Source organism: Clinocottus analis, unplaced genomic scaffold (assembly GCF_023055335.1).
Source record: "Clinocottus analis isolate CAN_PGR_092001 unplaced genomic scaffold, fCliAna1.0.p SCAF_3, whole genome shotgun sequence".
Classification (NCBI taxonomy): domain Eukaryota; kingdom Metazoa; phylum Chordata; class Actinopteri; order Perciformes; family Cottidae; genus Clinocottus; species Clinocottus analis.
This window is the reverse complement of record NW_027176042.1, coordinates 16,020,643-16,037,652: the sequence shown is the minus strand read 5'-3', so window position 1 is coordinate 16,037,652 and position 17,010 is coordinate 16,020,643. Positions and strand designations below refer to the sequence as shown.

The 17,010-nt window shown below is 42.8% G+C and overlaps 1 protein-coding gene across 4 annotated transcripts in view; it reads left to right on the top strand.

The window, feature by feature from the left end:
- foxj3 (forkhead box J3) overlaps positions 1-14,030 on the top strand; it is a 72,946-nt gene extending 58,916 nt beyond the window's left edge. For 3 of the 4 annotated variants that reach the window (XM_068594728.1, XM_068594727.1, XM_068594729.1), the window contains exons 4-12: positions 161-244; positions 1,686-1,787; positions 5,897-6,025; positions 7,683-7,857; positions 10,533-11,009; positions 11,605-11,706; positions 12,255-12,446; positions 13,025-13,123; positions 13,268-14,030. In XM_068594728.1, coding sequence (XP_068450829.1) covers positions 161-244; positions 1,686-1,787; positions 5,897-6,025; positions 7,683-7,857; positions 10,533-11,009; positions 11,605-11,706; positions 12,255-12,446; positions 13,025-13,123; positions 13,268-13,380 — 1,473 coding nt within the window. In that variant the 3' untranslated portion in view covers positions 13,381-14,030. The remainder of the gene's footprint in view (positions 1-160; positions 245-1,685; positions 1,788-5,896; positions 6,026-7,682; positions 7,858-10,532; positions 11,010-11,604; positions 11,707-12,254; positions 12,447-13,024; positions 13,124-13,267) is intronic. The other variant, XM_068594730.1, reaches the window with a different exon arrangement.
- The last annotated feature ends 2,980 nt before the right edge of the window (positions 14,031-17,010 follow it).

Sequence of the window (17,010 nt, the reverse complement as noted above, 5' to 3'; positions counted from 1 at the left end):
GTAGAGCAGATAAGGCCTCTGATTATTTTAATATTTTTACCAAAGAGAGAGATCTGAAGCTCGTGGGCTATCCAATGCGCACGTCATAGGGGTATCGTGAAAAAGCAATACGTCATGTTTTATCTGCTAATCTGCTCACATGTCTTTCTTCTGTCTGCAGGGGTCTTACTGGGCCATCGACACCAACCCAAAAGAGGACGCCTTGCCCACACGGCCAAAGAAGAGGCCGCGGTCTGGAGAGCGGGTAAGTCTGGTGACAGACACGCCTAACAAATAACACTACATATGCTGTTCCTCTGCTCCATCCTCTGCCTCCATCTCGACTTGGTTCAATATTCATCTGTGCTTCTGTGTCTCTACTTCTGCCTCAGTTTTCCTTTTGCCCTCCTTTCGCTCCCACTCTTTCTCTACCACATGCAGACACACACACGCACACACACATAGACTCAGTAGGAGTTTGTATCCAGACTTTATGTAACTGCCTCTCCTTGCTGCTTCGCTAGCCTGTCATGAAGTGGGGTCCTTAATAATAAACTATGCCCGAGGCAACCATTACATACATTACATTCGGCACTCGCTTCTTTTCTTTTTTTTAACAAACGTAAATTAATGCAGAGCTGTGCGCCCCGGTTATTCTGAGCGGGAGCTTTTGTCTTAAATTATGGATGAGTTTTGTCCACCGTTATGTACAGCTGTTCACGTTTTAGTGCGCTGCTCAGATTGACCTGGCCCTGGGGCATCCCGACACAGCGAGATCTTGTCTCCTCTTTGCCCACAATGTGGCTGACCAGAGGCATCGGGGAATGGAGGATCCTGTTAGGTTGGCGAGTCAGACCCATGTGCGCGCACGCTAACAGACTTCATTGTCTCACACGCACATACAACTTATAATGCGGTTCATATAGTCGCCCCACAGCGACGAAATACTATCACATTCATTGAACAAACTGCGTAAATGCTAGTGTGAGATTTTGTATACAGCAAATGTAAACGTCCAAGAAAAACAGATTGTTTTGAATACAGAGCTCTGCCTACAGTACAAGGGAAAGCTCTCCTGATGCTGCTCTGTTGATTTCAGCGTGACGCAAAAGAACGCACCAAATGAAGAGTGTGTTTTCTGTAGGACACATGCGGCCCCACTCACTCCCCACCCTTCCCACTCCCCTAGACACTGTCTGCCGACAAGGCATTCCATTAAGAGTCAGACATTGAAATTGAGAGTTTGTGAAATCTCATTTATGTTTATCATGAATTAAAAATGGTATTGTTGGCAGCCAATCCTCTTACAGTAAGCAGTTTTGTGAGACAGGCATGGCAGAGTTATCTCTCACAACAGTGCGCCTATACACTAAGGTGTGTGTGTGTGTGTGTGTGTGTGTGTGTGTGTGTGTGGTGGGGGGGGGTGAGGGTCGGGTTGGAGGGGCTGTCTCTACCGTCTCAGAAAGCACAGTTCAAATGTGACCTAAATAAAGGTGTTGCTCTGCCAAATGACAATAGATCTAGTTTATTTTTTTATATCGTGCAGAAGGATGTGTCTGGTCTAAGCAGAAGATTTGTCACAAACATAATACAAGTATTTCTTTGCAACCTGCAGTGGGATCTCATGTGTCTGATAATTAGATGGTGTTGAATTTGTATTATTATTTTTTTTGTCTGCCTCCTCACCCTGCCCCCAACCCCCACAGGCTTCCACGCCGTACAGCCTGGAGTCGGAGTCTTTGGGGATGGAGTGTATGATCTCTGGAAGTGCCTCTCCAACACTGGCAATCAACACTGTGACTAACAAGGTACTAGAGCCAGCCATCCAGCCTCCAGCTCCAACACACACCTGGCTACACTGCTGCACCCTGACCCCACCCACTTCTCCAACCACCTACTGCAATATTCCCCACAGAAAGAGGAGCACTCTGGTGGAGGGGAGACACACACACACACACACACACACACACACACACACACACACACACACACACATATATACACACACACACACATACACACAAGCACATGCTCATATGCCTAAAGCTTCTCTGCAATACAACCCACACCAAAATACACAACTATCTGCACTGCAGCACCTTTTTCCTCTACTACAACAGGGAGCAGGCTCTTGTTATCTTCAGCATGGAAATACGATGCTCACACTAATACTTGGCACATGGCAACCTGATAGACCTTACACAGTCCCGTGCAGAGTGGCAATAGAATACACCCCACACTGCATGGGGTTTCTGTATTCACACCTGTAGTGGAGGTTTGCGCCCACGAGTCGTATTTCTCGTTCTGTGACCGCATTACACTACAGGTGACCACCCCGGCTGCTGGTTCCTCTTGCGCGCTTTATTTTATTTTTCAATGTGTGAAAGCTTATAACCACTTGTACATCACAGAGCAAAGCTACAGGGACTGCTAGCTGTTAGCTGTGAGTGTGCCGCTCACTCTGAAATTTAAATAGGCTTTTTAACCTTAAGCTCTCATCCTCTGGGCCCAGTGGGGGCAGCTCTCAAGTGTACTTTTAAAAAGCCTACAAGAGTCGCTTATTCATTTGCTGCAATCATTACAAAAAAGGAAAAGTGAACAGGACTGTTCATAGAAAAGAGGAGTTAGGTTATGTGTGTGATGGGTACTCGAAAGTCTGAGCATATGTCGGTGTTGGATATAACTTGTGTATACATGTATGTACAGTATGTTTCAGCTTGTTTTGACAAGAATGTCAAGACTATTAGCTTGGGGCGGTTTCTACAGAGAACATGCCGTTTTTCATGTTACTCTAGCAGACAGATTCATGTGCCCATGTGTGGGGAAAGATGGCCCTTTTTTTCTCTGTGATTGCTACAAACAAGCACTTGCGACAGCACCAGTCTCCACCAGCGGTTACTGCATAATGAGGCCCTAATGTAGAGAGCTGACAGCTTAGAGTTTGGCCTCCTGCCATCAAATACCTCTAGTCAAATAACTCACATGAGCAACAAGCAGAACACATTGAAACCGCACAAGAAATTACTACTACGTGATTGCGAGAGTTGATGAATAGGACTTTTGATTTGTTTCTTTTTGTTCATTTGATTGTGACAAAAACTGTTAATGTGGTAAAGTGAACAGAAGACGAAGTTAAAAAGCAACGGATCAGATGCCTCAACTCCTCGGAGAGAGCTTGTTTCTCACTGTCTTACACTGTCTTACACTGTAAACACGCGACAGGCCACGCCTCTTTCGGTGCAGTGTGCCAAGCCACAGGAATTCCCTCTCTGGTTTTCTCTCTTTCCCGTTTCTATTCCAGTCTCACTCCCTCATTCCCGCCTTCTCGTATAGACCAATGAGAGATGCTGGCAGGGCAAATACAGAACCAGCAGGAATCTCTTTTCCTTTTCTCGTCTGTCGGACATTCCTCACAAGATTGTCCCTGCTCTCTTTTTTTTCGTGTGACTTTCTCACATAGACGCCAATGTTTCTCAGTGTGGGGGGGGAGAGGTGACCCTAAACATTGGCTTGAATGTGACGAAACTCTGGCACCAAAGTGTGATGATGAAGGGAAAGAGGGGATTGTTGTGAAGTGTGTTTGCTGATGAATAGTCTGCCCCCCCCGCCACCCTCTCGTCTCTCTTCCTCTGTCTCTCCCTGTCTGTTCAATCCTGCATGCAGGGATTGTGCTGAACACTAGCTGGCATTGTTGGAGACACCTGGGCCAATCTTGCTTTGATTTCATAATCCATGTCTCATGCTCCAGATTAGGCCCCCATGTAAAAGACACCGCTGGCTTTTTACTTAATTCACTGCTAAGAATAGAACTCTGACTCGCTTGCCTGCTAGCTAACACTGTATACAGTATTTACTGTGGAGCCGCTCCTGCCTGTATGAGCATGCCTGCCTGTGTGTTTTTTTGTACGTTTGTGTTATCCTGTCGTGTGTGTGTGTGTGTGTGTGTGCATGCATGTGTGTGTGTGTGTGTGTGTGTGTGTGTGTGTGCGCACGTCTCATATGTTTGTGCATGCTTTACGTATGTGGGCGAGATGCGACTGGGTGCTCGTCTGTGACGGAGCATGCTCGAGTGGGTGTCTTCACTCGGGACTCTGGGGTCTGCGTAAACCGAAGAGCAGTCAGGTTTTAAAATCATCACACTTTATGGGTGAGTAGGGTAAAAATAGATTGCGGTGAGAGACTTAAGGCTAAAAGCCTGTTTTATGACTTCATTACACATAACATTTATATTTCTGTGGCACGCTGCTTTTGATTAGCATTATGGGGCTGATATTGTAGACGTGCTTAAGCCTTCAGTCTTAGCTGCTCATTGAGTTCCCCTTCACGCTAATGAACACTGGAGCCAAGCCCACACTGAGTGGAGGAAGGCTAGAGTTGCCTAATGAGCTTCTCTTCCCCCCCCCCCCTCTATTCTCCTCTCCCTCAGCCTCACCCCTGTTCTTTGTACAGTGTTGCCTGGATTCATCAGTTGCACCCTGTTTATTTTTTATTTCTCTAATTGCAGTACTTCTATCTCATTCTACCAGCTCAGGAGCCAAGCTCCATATTAATAGCTTAATATGATCGGACGCTCTCACTCTGCATGTGTGCGTCCTGGAGTCGTACCAGCATGTTAGTCAGAGGGCCAATCAGTCAGAGCAGAGAAAGCCAGTCAAGGCTGCCTGGGTTTCCTTGCGTCCTTGTGGCCTCTGTGGTAGCTCACTGTGGCTCAGCAGAAAGACAAGAGCCTTCAGTCTACTGCTGCTGTTAAGAGGCAAGATGCTGGGCAGGGCCGGGCCAATCTGCCTGCCTGAAGGCTGCTGCCACTGCTGTCTCATTGTGCTGAGCACAGAGCCCACTCTGTTCCACTTACAGCGATGAGCAGAAGCCACCATGCTGCAGTCACTCATGGACGGAAACACACACACACCAATCTCCGAATGCCATGTCCTCTCCCACTACAACACCATTGGTGCATCACTGCCATTCCTTTCTCACAATACAAAACTTAACACATGGACTATTCTCTGTGGGTATTATTATGTTCATTATCTGGATCGTTCTTACTATTGTCTTAATTGTCTGACGGCGCACTTTATTCGGGAAAGGCGGGAGGGCTGAAACCTTGTTAGACGATAATTAAGATTGTCGTCCTGAAGTGCTTCGGCTAGTTTCGCTGCTATATTGAAAGGTCAGTGTCTCGGCTGCACTGAAATCCTTTGTTAGTTGTCCCAAACGTATTTGCTCTCGGTGAGCAGATGTGGCTGACATCGCCAGTAGTGTGACCTTTAGTGATAGGAATGTCTCAGCTGTCTCCAGACCCCTTCACACGCTCAGCTTGAACCCCTTAGTGACTGTGGTGGGTGTTCAGCAGCACCCTGTGTCTCCTACATACATCCTCAGTGAAGTGAAAAGCAAGTACTCTGCTATTATGACATGTCATTGCATGCAGCACACAACCTCGCTCAGGCATTACATATCCATGCGAAATTACATTGTTTAACTATAAACCAGCATTATCTCAGAGGAATGCTGGCGTGCGTTACCATCAGCAAGATTGCTGATGACAATTAGTGCAAAGGATGTAAATCACTAGTTTCATCCCAATACGATATTAATGCGATATTATGTTGATTCTTTGGACAACAATTTGATATCTGCTGATTTGACATCGTCGATTTTGATTTGATTGAATTTGGGGTTATATGATTGAATTTGGGGTTATATGATAATTTAACAAAATCGTCACATTGATATTATAATTTTTTTTACTGGGTTCTGTAGGAACAAAAAAATGTAGTGCATCTCAAAGATGATATATATTGATGTTTTTCATCAATTCCAAATGATGCATCGTTACAACCATTTTAATAACATTAGTCCGTGTGTGTCTAAGATAACAAGCTAATGTATATGTGCGTGTGTGTGTGTGTTTCAGGTGGCGTTGTACAACACAGACCAGGAAGGGAGCGATAGTCCAAGAAGCAGCCTTAACAACAGCCTGTCTGATCAGAGTCTGGCCTCTGTCAATCTCAACAGTGTGGGCAGTGTGCACAGCTACACGCCGGTAAGACCGAGGGCTGCTCTTAATCAATCTACATTTTGCAGTGAAACAAAGACAGAACAAATAAGGCCCTGCTGTGGCAGTATACTGTTGTCCGGCTGTTCCTTAAAGGATGCTGGTATATCTAGAAGTTGATGTTGCAGCTCATGATTGTCTCTTGGTTGGATATTTGTAACATGATATTTATATGAATGTGGTGTAAGTGATGAATTGTTTAGCACTACGCACTAAGGCCAAATGATGAATTCTCATTTTATCCACATTTTTCAAGCTGTCGGAGAACCACAGTCACTAAATGAATGAAAATGAAACACCGCCAGACTTAGAAAGTGTACTGTATCCCATATTTCATCTGATCGGACAGCCCCAGGAGGCTTCCTTCAGAGGAGCCAGCAATAGACAGAGATTCAGGGTGGACATGCGCTAGAGTACAACATCAGGAAGAGGGTTAAGGGAAACAGAGAAAAATGTGCACGCTCCTGGAAGCCAGACAAAGGAAAGCGCTTCCTCTGATGTCCTCCCACCAGAGATGCCCCCTCTTTGGTGTGGTCCTCCTGCATCCTAGAGTGCTCCCTGCTCTAGGCGCTGAGCATCGATCGGCTCAGCCTGATGGATGTTCTCTCTCTCTCTCTCTCTCTCTCTCTCTCTCTCTCTCTCTCTCTCTCTCTCTCTCTCTCTCTCTCTCTCTCTCTCTCTCTCTCTCTCTCTCTCTCTCTCTCTCTCTCTCTCTCTCTCTCTCTCTCTCTCTCTCTCTCTCTCTCTCTCTCTCTCTCTCTCTCTCTCTCTCTCTCTCACACTTACACACACACCCAGCCAGCTCACAGTAAACACTCTGGCTTTATTTTCACCTCTTCGCTCTTACCCAAAACAGACTGTGAGCCGTGCACTTCAGCAGCCCGGCCACATCTTGAGAGAGGAAGATGTTACGATCAAAAATTGGCCGTGACGTGTAACGCTAGCCCCACAGTTGACACGGGTCAGGTCCTGCTTTGTGAAATCACATTGGTTTTTCACTCCTGCCCTCGCTGCGATGAATCTCGTAGACAAACTTGTTGCTGGAGGGTAAGCCGCTTGCCGTCTCGCACCTCGGGGCACAGCATAACATTGTCTGCCCACACAAATACATGGATAAAATGGCTGCTTATTTGTACAAGGTATTGCTATTGATTTTGTTTTAAATACATTTTGCTCGGCCACCTGAGTATTGGGTTTGTGTCCATTCTTGTTGGTCTTTTAATGGTACGTGAGCCAAGGCGGTAACTAAGCACTGACCTAGATTATTAGGATCTGTGTTATTGGTCTTTACGTGCTGAGTGACGGACATGTATGCAGACTGAAGCAACACTATAAAAGTAGCTCCTCAGAAGACCATCCTCCTATTTGACTGGTATGTTTGCTGCGAGCATTTAATTTTCTCGAGGGTTTCTGTTTTCTGTTTTTGTGGCTCCATGTCCAGATGAGCATGGAAAAGTATGTATATTATTGATGTGTATGTTTTCCCATTATAGTGCGCTCTTCTTAGACTCAGTTGTACCTGTAGTTTGTGGTGCAGATGTAGCAACAAAAAAACAATCTATCACCAATTAAACATAATCTGATCAATTAAACACAAGTTTACTTTTGTTAATCTTTAGTGTTCTGTATCTCCTCTTCTCTCCAGGTGAGCACTCACCCAGAGCCCGTGTCCCAGTCGATGACCCTCCAGCAGGCCCCCCAGTCCCAATACAACATGCCAGACAGGGACAAGCAGCTCTTGTTCTCTGAATTTGAAGATCTCAGTGCCTCCTTCCGCAGCCTTTACAAGTCTGTTTTTGAGCAGTCCTTCAGCCAACAAGGTGAGTGGCCTCATGGGAGCATCAAGTGGAAATCTAATAAAGAGCCTAAGCTTTATTTATCAAGGAATGCAATGATTCTCCGAGCGATTTTTCTAATGTTGGTTTGTTCTTAACAGCTGGGGCTAAAGAGTCTTTAGGTATTAATTAGATTTACTGTGAAGTGAGCAGGTATTTCACAGGCTGAGTATTTTCATGGTCTTTTGCCAATGTGGAAAAGGCCTCATTTTATATTCAGAAGCCGAGTCTGTGAGTTCACGTCTTAAATATTTCATTAGAGGATGTAAAACGAGATGTTACTGCATTCATTTAATGGTTAATTCGGATTTGATACACCAGCCTTCTCGCTTTATATTTTTCAAATTACATGAAAGTTGTCTGCGTCTTGTTGTCACGTTTGAAATGTTTTCTCATGGAGGCTGTGTTTCATCAGAGGAGTGAAGGAGGTCATATCTGCTGGATTTGAGGTTCATTTGTCATAATGATGGGGAATTTGCATGATATAATACATCGTAGCGGATAGAGCACAGCTTTCCAAAAGCCTGTGAGTCCCTGCAGAACAAAATGCATTTTTGCTTGTAATCTGATTGACTGATAAACAAAGAGCACTTGACAAGCAGGTTATAGGCAAAGTAGACTGAGCTTTCTGTGTATAACCTACTTTCACAAATCAAATGCATTTCATGCTAATGTTTTCAAAGAGTTCCTCTCCTTTAATCTATCATCTATGTTTCATTAGTTCAAAGTTGTTACCTATTTTATGCGCATAAAAGTGAAATCTCTTAGTCAGACAAGCTTTAGCAATTAAAAAGCGTAAATAATCGAGCTAGAGGATTTCACACTCTGCCGCTGTAGACAGTGAGCTAATTCACGGGCTTTGATAATAGGTAATGAGCTCGCATTATTATTCTGGTGCTGCGTTAATTGCTTTCTGTATTTCCCTGGTTGGACAATGGGCTTTCTGTGCCGATAAGAGATGCACCTTTGTCACCCCTGCAGTGAGTGTTACGTGCCGATTGTGGAGGTGCAGGGCGAGAGTCAGCTCTAAAAGCACTCCAGTGAAATAGGTTTACGGTGCCAAAGCTGTGAAGGACAGGGCCTCTTAAGACCACTCCCTGCCACTCAGATGATTGCAGTTGGGTGTGCAGATGTTCATGTTCCAGTCATGTCTGTTTTAAGAGCCACGCAGCGGCACAATAAATTTGTCAAAGACAATCCGGAGCTGTGTAGCTGGAGAGGCGACCACAGCTCGGGAACCTCAGACACAACTGATGCTGAGTCATTCCCAGAGACAACAAAATGGCAGCTGGTCTGTCTCACACGTACAACTACTTAAAGGAATTCTTCACCCCCCAAATGACATTTTTTACATTAATAACTCGCATTATGTTGCCTTGAATTTATGAAGAATATTAAGTTTTCCTCACATGCGACCATTGTGAATGAAGACTGAAAGAAATGAGAAAATTCCAACTCAAACTCCAAACTCATTTATTGAGTCGTATGCTCACTACAAACACATGCATTTTTGCTAATACCGTACTTTTTAAAATATTACATAAACAGTAGTCTCATAGACAAGTAGCACGCTGCACAAGCGTGAAACTGATAACGTAGAAGTATTTTAAGTAGCGAGGTTTTAGGGAAGATGCATGTGTTCGGGAAGCAGTGAGCATATGACTGGATATATGAGACTTGGATTATACAGTCCGAGTTGTGATTTTTTTTTTAAACCGATGTTTTGATATAGTTTGTTGTCAAGGCGGCCCCAATTTACTTCAATTCATCAAGAGATTTCTCAGTTTTTCAGGCTTTGTTCAATATAAAGGCATGTGAGGAAAAAAACTAATTTTCCTTACAAATTCAAGGTTGCATCATGTGAGTCATTGATGTACAAATGTTCCTTTTTGGGGAGTAAAGTATTCCTTCAAACACGTGAGACAGTGATACCATTATCATAAGTTGTTAAGACATATGGAAGCAGCTGTTTTTATGTGATGATCCTGTGTCTCTTTCTGTTGTGCATTAAACCAAAACACTTTATTCTGGAAACTATAGGACTCAAATTTGTGTTGGAACGTAGATTTACTCGTGTCATTTCAAAAGCTAAGGTTACAACTTAAGATATTTTCATTATCACTTAAGTAGTTGATTATTTTTACATTCAGGAAATCCCAGAGGTTCAAATTGCTTTTTCTGTAGTCGATAACTGTGGAACTACTGAAAAAGTGTATTCCTTTTACAATGAGAAAACACAGAGAGAAGCAGCAAATTCTCAAAATTGTGAAGCTGAATTTAGAAAGTGAAAGGAAGTCCTTTCCAGAAATTAAATTTCAATTTTTTTCATTGAATAATTGCTTGAGGCCATTAGCTCGTTCCATTTTTTTTCTGTAAGAATTTGATGATTTTTCGCTGATTTTACATCAAGACAAAAAAAAAGAGATGTTTTCAGACAAGAAAATATGATGGGCATTTTTAATTTTACATTTATTTGACAAAGCTCCTTATTGAAAAATTAAGTAAATAATTGCCATTTGATTAACATTACAAGGTTAGTTGCAGCACTATCAATCATCAAAATTGTGACGATCATAATTTTCTGTCGATTGACACATCTGTTACCGACTATTTGTCTCGGCACTATTTAACGCTTTGTGTTGGTGTGTTTTGTTTCCCAGGCCTGATGGGTATACCGTCAGATTCCTCCCAGCAGTCCCACACCTCCTGCTCCTATCAGCACTCCCCCAGTGGCACCATTAGTACTCAGAACAGCCTGTCAAACAGCCAACCCAACAGCCACCCCAACAGCCACTCAGCCAACAGTGGCCAGGTGCCCCTTTCCCATCCGGCCCAAGCCCACCCCGGCCACGGCTCCCCACACGCACAGCACCTTCCGCAGCACGGCGGCCCCCACAACCAACACAGCCAACATGCCCAGCACAGCCAACACAGTCAGCACCCACAGCACGCTGCGCACGCCCAGCACGGGCAGCACCCATCGCAGCACCCGTCCCACGGCCAGCACCCACAGCAACACACGCCGCACCCCTCCCAACACACGCAGCACAGCCAGCACCCTTCTCAACACGGGCAGCCGCATCAGAGCCTCTCCCACCAGCCCCATCCTACCCAGCAACAGATGGCCTGCAACACAGGTAAGGCCCTCTGTCTGTCATTGTCTTCGCCGTGTTGTTCTCTCCTCCTCGTCTTCATCACTCAGACACATGTCCACAGAGACAACAGCTGCATATGGTTTTGTATCATTGTCATGTTTCGTCATAAAGCATTTAGAAATTGTTATGTGCTATGGAAATGTAAAGACGCTAAACAGTAAATCATCATCTGATTTATTATCTGTGCTGTTGTGAGAACAAAGCAATGCTGCATCCAGTGACTTCAGCAGCTCTTACAGAGGCGATTGGCTCCTCCTAGTGGTCACAACACAGAGCTTAACTGTTCAGAAGCCTGACACTGTTTTATTCGGTGTTACCTTCTCATTCATTTGGTGTTGCAACTGCCTGCACTGTAAAAATGTGACTGCAATGAAAATGCATCATCTGGCCTTATTACCTGACCCAGTTTATAACAATAACGGCAGCAATTATTGTGCATTTTTTCATAAATTATGTAATTAGGTCTAAATCTGTGTTTGTCCCAAGAGTGAACTTGGTGTCGACACCAAACATATCTTTATCCCTCAAGTCTCTTATCTTGAAATGTTACAGATAGTATGCTGTGTGTGTCTTGCAGGTTTACTGTCTGACTGGTACCCAAATCTGGATGCACTGAAAGAAAGCTGTCGTATTGCTAGCAGCTATAACTGGGCTGATGTCGACCTTTCACCTTTCCAAGGTGCGGTTTGGACACAAATATTAAACAAATAATAGTAATGTAATGTAATGTATTTGATTTTTTTTTTGTTTGAGGTTAAGATTTTTCTAGATTGCAGAAGAAACAAAACATTTAAAGCTAGGAGCTGATAGTACAGTACTGCCCCAGCTTTTGATTGAGTGCTGAAGTGTTGACACTGTGGAGTTGATTACGAGTTTAATTAAATTGAGCTCTTCAATTAAATAACACTGCCTTCAAGTTTAATTACCAAACCACTGAGCTCAGCAGGTCAGTTTATCCAATTACAGTCTAGGATTGCAAGGTAGGATGTTTTTTAAATATCACCCACTGAAGGTTAGTGACATAATGAATATATATTGCAACCAAAGTTTTTACTTGTTTCTTAATTAGTTTCTCATTTACTAAATTTATATTCTTTGGACAGTCGGCTGGTGCAGTTTCATACATTTCATTGTCACGAAGGCATTTTAGTGCAGACAGACACTGTCTCGAGCTCTGATAGTAACTCTAATTGTTCTGTCTACAAATGTGTGTTTTTTGATCCTCAGGGCTGAGAGAGAGTATGAGACAAGCGGAGTTGAACAATTGGTCCCTGGAACCCACCCAGATCGCTGACCTCTGCTCGTCTATCAACCAGTTTTTTGCCCGCACTGGTGTAATCCAGCCACAAGGGGCGGTGCAGCCTCCTGTTTGTCATGGATCCATGCACCCCAACAAACCCAGCCAGCACCTCAACACAGGTTAAACTCCCGCTACTTAACCTCCCACCTCATTTATATCTGGGTTTGATTGAATTTGTGTTGTTCATCATCATGTAGATAGCAGCTGTTTCTTTGCCTCTAAATGCATCTTGAAAGATGGAGGCACATGTTTCTTTTGAAAGATTGTGTATTTTTACAGTATAGAGAACTTTAGAACAAATGCAAAAAAAAGGCGGAAAAATGAATACATGAACCCATTGTCTGCAAAAGATAAGAGTAATGTCTGAAAAAATACACACAATTTTGGAGCATCATTTTGCTTTTTTTCCTGGTTCCTCACACACTGGGGGACCACATGTCAGTGTAGCTAAAATGCCCCAAAACTATTTTTGGCAAACGGATAAGTGTCCAACCATGTAAAATATAGACCATATAGACCTGTATGTAGCAACTGAAATGTGGGATAACTCAGAGATTCTACTGTTAAATGATTAATTTGCACTGCAGGTACTTCACCCAAAAACTTGTTTTGTTCACATGCTTTAGTTCAATTCAAGAGGTGCATTTCCTGTTAAACTGAGGCTTAAATTAAAGTTATGTTTCGATTCTCTCTTCAGGAAATCTCTACATGGACACCAGACAGAGCATGTCCATGATGGGTCCTCCAGGATATCCACACATGCCCCCCATGAGCAGCACAGGACCCACAATGACAGGTGACAAGAAGACTCATTTGCAGCACATTATGAAACTGTATACTAATGGGTTAATTAATAAACCCACTAAATCCAGCTTTTTGTCTTAGAAAAGCAAACAGCTGGGTGGATCTGACTCTTGTTTGTCCTCTGTTTTCTTTCCAGGACACCATGCACAGATGAACCAGCAGCACATGATACCTACCAGAAACTTCCAGATGCATCGCATGCCAGCTGATGACATCCAGGATGACTTTGATTGGGACTCCATTGTCTAGCCCCTAGACCTCCTCTTTGCAAAATGAAAGGGAGCGAGGAGAGGAGATGGAAGCCAGGCTGAGCTGAAAGGCTGCAGGAGGAAGAGGAGGCCACTGTGGGTGGAATGCAGAAGAACATTTGACAAGCTTTGGGAGAAAGACAGACTTCAGAGTCCTGACATTTTTACAAAAGCAAAACATAACAAGAAAATGTTACTTTGAAGACAATCATATTTAGTCGGACATGTTAAAGTGATTGCTTACGTACTTGTCAAGAAACGAGTAGAACACATTCTCGTCCAAACCACAAGCTCCTCAGCTCCTCAGCCGGCCCTCTCCCCGTCCCCGGCCAGCAGCCTTCCAAAGTCCAACCCCCTCTCCCCCCCGACCCTCTGCTCCGTAACTGTTATGTGATTTGAGCGACGTGTTCAGCTTGTAATTCTTCTCGTGTTGACATTGGCCTCAGCTGCCTCTTGGATGAGTGTATCTCTCTTTAGAAAAAGAAAAAGGACAAAAAAAAAAGATTTTGGTTTATTTTTGGTTTTTAAAGAAACACAGGCCGTCTCTGTGAGTAATGTGATGGTGCTCGTTGGTCACTTTAGGGAGAAAGTGGGCCCCACTGTGGCTGGATTGGTGGTGAAGTAAGGTTTACAATAAATTTGTCAACAGGGTGTTAAATGTTTAAGCAGGCTTGATATTAAACAAACCAAGAGAGAACGTGAGAACGAGAGAGATCACAGAAAGTATCTGTTTTCATAGCCAACCAATGTGATCAGGCTCACTGCAACAGACTAGTTATGGGAGTACAACAACCTTTTTTCTTTTTTTAGTTCTCTGTCTCAAGCACTTCAAGCCAAGTCAATATGATGAGTGTGAGAGGAAGGTGAAAGCAGGGATGTCAAACATTTCTTGTCTTTTTAAATTCATTCAACCCAAAGTGTGCATCATGTAGGTTAATAATTGCTTTACCAATCAGAAGCTGTTATAATGTGAAGTACTAAAGAAAGTCACATTTTCAAGCTAGTTCAGGTGAGTAGCCTATTGATCATTAAACAAGCCCCTCATTGAGTGACAATTAACTCGTTTGTAATAGTCTGGTTAGTATTGCTTACTGATCGGCATATCACCAGTATATCTACACGTGTCAGCTAATTCGAACAATAAAATGGCAAAGATGTGTTTGAGATGAACTGTGTTTCTACGACACAGTTTGTCATGTGGTAATTGTCCCGCTCAGCACAGATAATTGTCACAATTTCAGAAAAATGTAAAAACAAAACAATATTGGCCCATATAGCGTCATTTGATCTTTTTAAACTTTCAAATATAGGTATTGTTATTTGCCCCAACAAACCAGTATCACAGGTTTTTGTAAAGTTTTGCAAGTTTATGCTTCAATTCAGCAGGTTTTGGTGTGATTTAAAGGTGGAGTCTGACATTTTGGGAGTCAAGAAGATTATATGGTGAATATGACACTGCCATGAAAACATCAAGCATTTCTCTGTCCGAAGGTAACCAAGTCTGCCTCGAACTTCCTCTAACGCTCATTGATCAACACTGTAGGATGGACGTGTTTTAAATTCGTACAAAATCTAGAGCAAATTGTGGTGCTACAGGAGCTATGTGCTGGACCATCTCCGGGCAGTTTGCATTTACTTCCTGCAGATGATAATCTGTTAGTGAGCTTTAGAGGTTTGTTCAGGCTGCTTTAGTTTCAGGCGGACAGAGCCAGGCTCGTCGTTTCTGAGTTTTCCCAGACGAGAGAGTGGTATCGATCGTCTATGTAGGAAAGCTCAGAAGCATATCTCCCTTAAAATGTTTGAATTAAAGATAAATAATACTAGTGATAGTAACACATCAAACAATAAGAACCTGAATGCACGGTTTTAACCGCACTGACTTGAAACATTGCTAGTAGACTAATACAATGATACAATTATGTCAAATTATATTAAAATAAAAAACTAATAGAAGGCTAACCAAGCTTTTTAATGTCCCAATACTTTGATTAATGATCAATAGGATATGCATCAGATGTTGACTCTATTTGAAAAGGGCAAAAAAAAGCACCAGTTTTACTGTATGTTCCTTTGATCTGTAAAATACTATACACCCAAATTTATACCTTTTTCCACGTATTGTACATGAAAGGGAGTGTTTGTCAATTCTGACTTAAATTACGGAGTTATGATTCTTTTCTTTTTAACTGCCCAATGTTTTGTTGTGGTAGTTGGATAGCGTCAGATTTTGCTATTATACAATCATAACAGAATGAGAAATGTGACTCATACAGTGTGTGTGTGTTTGTGTGTGTGTGTGTATGTGTGTTGAACAAATGGAGCGTGTGTACGTGTGTTTTGGTTTCATTGTAATTTTAGGGCTGTGATTGATTGCTGCATTCATCTCTATGCTATCTATGAGCACAAAAGCAGATGCACACAGTGATTAAAGACTAGATATGAGACATGCCTTTTTTGTGGGAAGGGTTTCCGAAGCACAGAACAGGGACATCAGCGGTTCTGGAAACCTGTAGTGGCTCCTCAATCAGACAGGTGCTGAACTTTAGAGACACTATGTTGGAAGAAAAAAAACATTGCACTCTTCTGTTGATCTTAACTGTTTCTTAGGATGCAAAGCACCTCTTTGATCTCAAAGGCTCGTCGCTTACACACTCACTCTTTAATTTATTCATTCACTCGCAGTAAAACTATCTGCAATAGCAATGAACGGGATTATTTCTCCCCTCTTCAATGCTGCTTAACTGTGTATGGTGCTTTGCATCTGTAACACTGTGTCCTTTTTTACAGAAATAGTTCAACATTTTGGGAAATACGCTCATTTGCGTCCATGCCAAGAGTTAGAGGAGAAGATTGATACCTCTCCTGTCTGTGAATATGGAGCTACAGCAAGATGATTGTTAGCATAAAGATTGGAAATGGCTTGCATGGCTCTATAAAAAGGTGACAGAATCAGCCTGTAAGCACCTCTAAAGCTCACCAATCAACATGTTTCTTATTTTTTTGTCCGTACAAAAACCTTAGTGTTGGGGTTGTGTGTCAGACTCTTTCTTGGCTAGGTTAACCGTCTTTCTTAAGATTTAACATGTTAAATGATGAGCTTTATTGATGCTGGGTGACCTGAACCTGGCTAACTTTTCCCCCTGTTTCTAGTCTTTGTGCTAAGCTAAGCGTGTACTGGCTTTAGCTTCACTTTACCGTACAGACATGAGAGCGGTGTCAATCTTCTTAACTGCCTCTGAAGTGCATTTCACAAGATATCCAAGGACCCCTTTTAGGACAGTTTAGCAACCATGGACTCCAGGGGTCACCGTAGTTTTGATTTTATATTTGTATGACAATCGTGGACTCTTAAAAAAAAAAAAAAAAAAAAAAAAAATTAAACCAATATAAAGTCTTTGTTGTTAGAAAAGACCTTTTCAAGTCTCACATGATTGTTTTATTGGATATTATAGAACCTGATGTTATGTTTGAACACATAGACGGTTCTTTGAAACTAAAAACAGCCCCGTTTCATCCTGCGGAGTTTATGTTAAACTGTCTACAGCTGCACAGTGCAAAGGAAGTCAAGTTCTCATCTTTCAACTGATCATACTGCCATTCATTTAGATATTTTCCTGCCAGTCATACATGT